Raw genomic sequence first — 5,346 nt, 5'->3', positions numbered from 1 at the left:
TATGAAAGCATTGTAATGTTTACTGATAATTTGCCAAATTTCATTAATATTCGCTTACTAATTTACTTACAAGTTATAGCATGAAAGCTATAACAAGCACAAAATAGTTACGAGGTCGGTCTCAGGGACCAAGCCCATGCTGAAAGAGTTAACTCATTTATGATAATATCACCTACTGTTGTAACTCAATAATAACAATACCTTATGGAACTAAGTGCTGTGGATTTTGATTGGTTGATAATATTATCATGCAGTGTTGTAACTAAGTAATGATAATTGTACCTTATGGAATTAAGTGCTGTAGATGTTTACTGGCTGATGATTATGACATGCATTACTTCAGACCAAGATTTCAGTATTGTGGCTGTTGATTGACTGGTAATTATCTCACGTTATCTTGCTATTGAATTACAGTACTCACGAGCTGCTCACGTGTGTGCCTTGTGAAATATTTTTATTATATTATTGTTGTTTATTTTACCTATCTTAACCTTAACTAACCTAAAAAGATCCCTATTTTTACATTTTAGTTACTTTTATAATAATATATAAAGAGTAAACATGAAAAACAAGTACTTACCCAATCTTCTTTTCTCTTGCTGTTGATGACAACTTAACCCTACTTTTTTTATACTAATGATAGTAATGTGCTAAATAATTTTTATTTAATTAACTAATGCACAAAAGAACATATACTAATAACATTCAAAAAGTAGACAATTTGACCTAACTCTCAAATGTTTTCTGGCTTTCTAACTATGCGACAAGAGCCGTGCAGACTAATTATTAACTTTCCCACAGGAATGAAGGTTGTACTCTGAGCGAAATTGACACTTACCCGTTCAGAATACAATGTAATATAATGTCATTTGATCGATGAAAACTTTAGCTTTCTATATGTTATAGGTAATATGTAATTACATGTAAGAGAGGGTGTGGGAGGAGGGGTCTGATTTTCTATTTGGATCACTCTGTAACCAAACAAAGTGGAAGGCTATAAAAATTAGGGTTTTTCTGAGCAATGATGATTTTATAGTGAGTAATTTATGTTTAATTTTGTACTTTTTGAAGGGGTGGTGAGTAAAATAAAGAAGATACCTAGAGAAACCATCACACTAGAGGAAATTCAGGATTTGTTCAATATTGCCTTATAGAATTAAAAACTTAAAATTTTTATACCATTAAAATATGGATTATTAGCTAAGATTTTATATTAAACTAATTGGTATACCATACTTTAATAACATTTTGAATGTAAGACACTAAAACTGTGTAAGGTGCAGTAAAGAATACCTGTAGTGATAGGAATAATTGGCTCTAAGTCAAACTAACGTGGAATTTGGTCATGTACATTTTGTTGAGTTGATAAATTATATTATATACTGTTGTCCATTTAAAACTGATTACTGCATTGAACTCGGTAATATGGCTGTTGGTTGGTAGACAGATACTTTTCTTACTGTCTTTAAAATGTTTGCTGTAAAGAAATGAATGTGAACTGTCAATGACATAGAATAAAATTAAGTAATTTTATGTTCACATAATTTGTATGTACAATAAAAAATTCAAAAGTACCATTGTTACTCTTGTTGTACTACTAAAAGTTCACTAAAGATCACAGTATAATGTTGCAATACTGCAAGAAATATAAAAAATATATAAATATAGACAAAATCTTAATTTTTTTTTCTTTTTTTCTTTCAACGACAAGGTTTTAATTGACCTCGACAAAAATAAAAATGTGATAACATTAATGTCCAGAATTTGGGTTACTCCCAAAATAAAGATTAACATTGAAAATGTCAGTGTTCACAGATTCAACAAACAGGGTTCTGTTTTCAGTGTAATACCAGGTGTGTCCTCATCTTGTATTAATGACAGTGTCTTCTCATCTGGATCTATCTTGCACTGTTATTCATTAAAATGAAATCTGTCCTATAGCTCCTGTGTATGGCCTCAAAAAAAAAACATCCAGGATATCATCCCTCTACCTTTTTCCATTCAAATCACCATTCTGGATGACGTACAAGTCTGTATGACCCCTGACCATCACTGATCCACTTCTATACCAGTCATATTCTATCACATTCATATCTGCATATCTCTCATTAGGTCATCTCCACACTCTGGTATATCCATCATGATAGTCCAGACAGTATTTGGACTCTTCAGTGAAGTGAACATTTGACTAAAGAGTCTGTGCCCAGTTCATATGTACTCTACACCATTCAAGTCTGTGCTGTTGGTGTGTGGAACTTGCACTGCTGGTCTTCTTGCTCTCAGGCCAGCTGCATGGAGTCTGTTTCACACTGTCTGGGTGGAGATAGTAACTACAGAAGCATTTCTGAGGTGTCTATAAGACTTGTAGCATTCAATGTCTGATTTCTACTTTCTAATGTAGCAAGCTATTGGTCCTACTTATTTGTTGTTGCCCTTTGCTGACCACCACTATGTCATCCTGTTTTTTGAAAGTGAATATATCTCCTAGAGTCTACATACACTTTGACTGGCTTCTAGTGCAACAGAAACCTTTGGAACAACCCTCCTTGGAGCATCCCCATTCCTCATAAGAGCTCCTGGATGCTCGGGTGGTGCCTGTGTGGCATCAAAGTGCACTGAATGAAGTAGTAAAGCTACAGATTGTGTCTTGGAAGTTTTGTAATGGTGTATAACTATTTAATTAAAGAACCACAAAGTGCTCAAATACTTGAAAAATTCCAAGAATAAGGGTGACCCACTTTATGCTATATATGAATGGTCATGCTTGACCACACAGTCTGAAAAGCACTTGATGAATGCAGGGGACATGTCAAACAAAGCATGTGCACAAATATAATTTTAAAACATAGTCAACTTATAACTATAAAATGGTGATCCTTAGCAAATTTTGAGTAGTATATATGGCTTAATTGTTTTACTGGTTAATTAGTGATTTATGTTTAACTTCAACCCTACATTAGAAAACCCAAATAATGGGTTTCCTAAATACCTTTCTTTTAATTAATTTGAGATATCTTTTATAACAGTTTTTGTTACCAACTACTTATTGCAGCAATAAGATGAGAATTGATGTGCTGTAAACATTCTAATTCCTAGATGAATGTCAACAGTAAGCTACAGAACTCTGCTTGCGTTCCATAGTTCTAAGTGCAGAATAATCTGTCTTAGGTTCATAGGTTTGACTAGGTTCTAGACAAAATACCCCAGTAAACCACAGAAATCTTCATTATTCTTGTTGTGGTCTTACATTCATAGGTTTAGCTGGGTTCTAGACAAAAACCAATAATAAACCACAGAACCTTCATTATTTTTCTTTGCATTACATTCATAGGCTGGTTTCATGGAAGTATAATAAATAAATATTTAGTTTCACTAAAACAAGTAGAGATCAATATATACATAGATAAATATAAATAGATGATGTTTCGAGCTAGCACTCTTCATCAGATTGTACAGTTTACAACTGATAGCCAGTAATGAAAATGCTTGAATCTTAGTGCTGTACTGTTAATTAGCTGTAAGTCAAACTAACATGATGTAGAACTCGGTCATATAGATTTTGTTAAGTTGATAGATTACTTAATGTACTGTTGCCCATCCAAGATTGATTACCACATTGAACTCAGTAATATGGCTGTTGGTTGGTAGACAGATACTTTTCTTACTGTCTTTAGAATGTTTGCTGTAAAGAAATGAATGTGAACAGGCAATGACATAGAATAAAATTAAGTAATTTTATGTTCACATAATTTTTATGTACAGTAAAAAATGCAAAAGTACCATTGTTACTCTTGTTGTAAACTGTACGATCTGACGAAGAGCTAGCTCAAAACATCATCCTTCTTTAAATAACAGTATATAAAAAAACTTGGTAATTGTTCAACCTATTATTTAATTAATCAATATATATATTACTATATTTCTATATTACTAGGTTATATATACACCTACATAACCTAGTAATATAGAAATTTTTAATGTTACAAAAAGTATTGAAATGAGAGAGTCAAAACTATAAAAACAGAGTTGCTTAAAGTGATCTGCGAAAGTAGAGATAAAATATTTTATATTTTAAGTAACACAGTTTTGTAGTTTTGACTTACTTGTTTCAATACTTTTTTGTAGCATTAAAACTTTCTATATTACGATAACTAGCTAGGTTACGTATATAGCGATCCATACTTGTCTTTATAAAATTTAAACATTTGTTATTACATATGTTTATTTCCTTCTTATTACCTATATTTTTGTGTACCAAGCACGGGGTACTCGTATACCTGATTCGATTTACCAAGCACGGGGGTACTCGTATACCTGATTCGATTTTCATTACTCATCAGGATTTCTCCCAACCTACCCTCAAATCTATTTATATTCCCAAAGTAGCACATCGTCAGTTTTATAATACTTAAACAGTCGAGCAAAATAAAATCAACAGGAAAGACTGCGTTAAAAACAGGAAATCCAAACGTGTGATAAATAATACTTAAATAAACAAAACTAGCTCAAACAAAAAAAATAAAATTAAAGATGCTGCATAAATTAAAAGGATCTCCAGGGTACGGGCTGTAATGTGGGATATAAAATGTGCCCTGGGTTTTTGAGGTAACTTAATGATATGTTAAGAAATGTATTTGAATTATTTATTGCGTTATTAGCTTGTATTTTCATTTTACTAGGAAAAACAAACCAGAGTTTGTTGAAATATTACGAAGATTAGAAGCTAATCCAGTGTGCCAGAGTCTTGATATGCATTCTTTTCTGATCCTACCCATGCAACGAATAACTCGTTTTCCATTGTTGGTTGATGCAATTTTCCACAGGCTTCCACAAGACTCTTCAAAGTATGAACTCTGCAAGTCAACATTGGCAGCCTTAAATAAGGTATGAATATCTCTTCCTTTTGTTCCAATTGTTAGAAGATTTCACAGATAGAGCTCCAAAACTCGTTTATTTTTCATGGTCAGAGTTTCTCTTACTACATTTTGTACACCAGGTTTTATACATTTCTGTCATAATAAACACAACTTTACTTACTGGTGCTTATGGAAAGAACAGTTATGTAGAATACAGTTATCTTTTTAAAACTATGGAGTGAATACCATATAAAAGTTTATTTCATTAAACTAAATACAATAAACAACAATTTGAGTGTCTATTAGTGTTAACATTCACTACTTATAATATGTCATACATCTCATTATATAGTATAATTAGTATCTAATGATGCTGTTATTGGTTGTGTGGTATATAGTATAAGTAGCATCTGATGATGCTGTTATTGGTTGTGTGGTATATAGTATAATTATTACCTGATGATGCTGTTATTGGTTGTGTGGCATATAG

General features: G+C 32.1%; 1 protein-coding gene across 1 annotated transcript in view; it reads left to right on the top strand.

Moving 5' to 3' along the window:
- The window catches only part of LOC106471627, a gene marked incomplete at its 3' end in the record, with an annotated part of 73,301 nt that extends 68,417 nt beyond the window's left edge, over window positions 1-4,884 (top strand). The window contains exon 13 of the mRNA XM_022400248.1: window positions 4,680-4,884. Coding sequence (XP_022255956.1) covers window positions 4,680-4,884 — 205 coding nt within the window. The remainder of the gene's footprint in view (window positions 1-4,679) is intronic.
- Between the last annotated feature and the right edge of the window lie 462 nt (window positions 4,885-5,346).

Source organism: Limulus polyphemus, unplaced genomic scaffold, assembly GCF_000517525.1.
Source record: "Limulus polyphemus unplaced genomic scaffold, Limulus_polyphemus-2.1.2 Scaffold4744, whole genome shotgun sequence".
NCBI classification, from domain to species: domain Eukaryota; kingdom Metazoa; phylum Arthropoda; class Merostomata; order Xiphosura; family Limulidae; genus Limulus; species Limulus polyphemus.
This window is presented reverse-complemented; position numbering and strand designations above follow the sequence as displayed.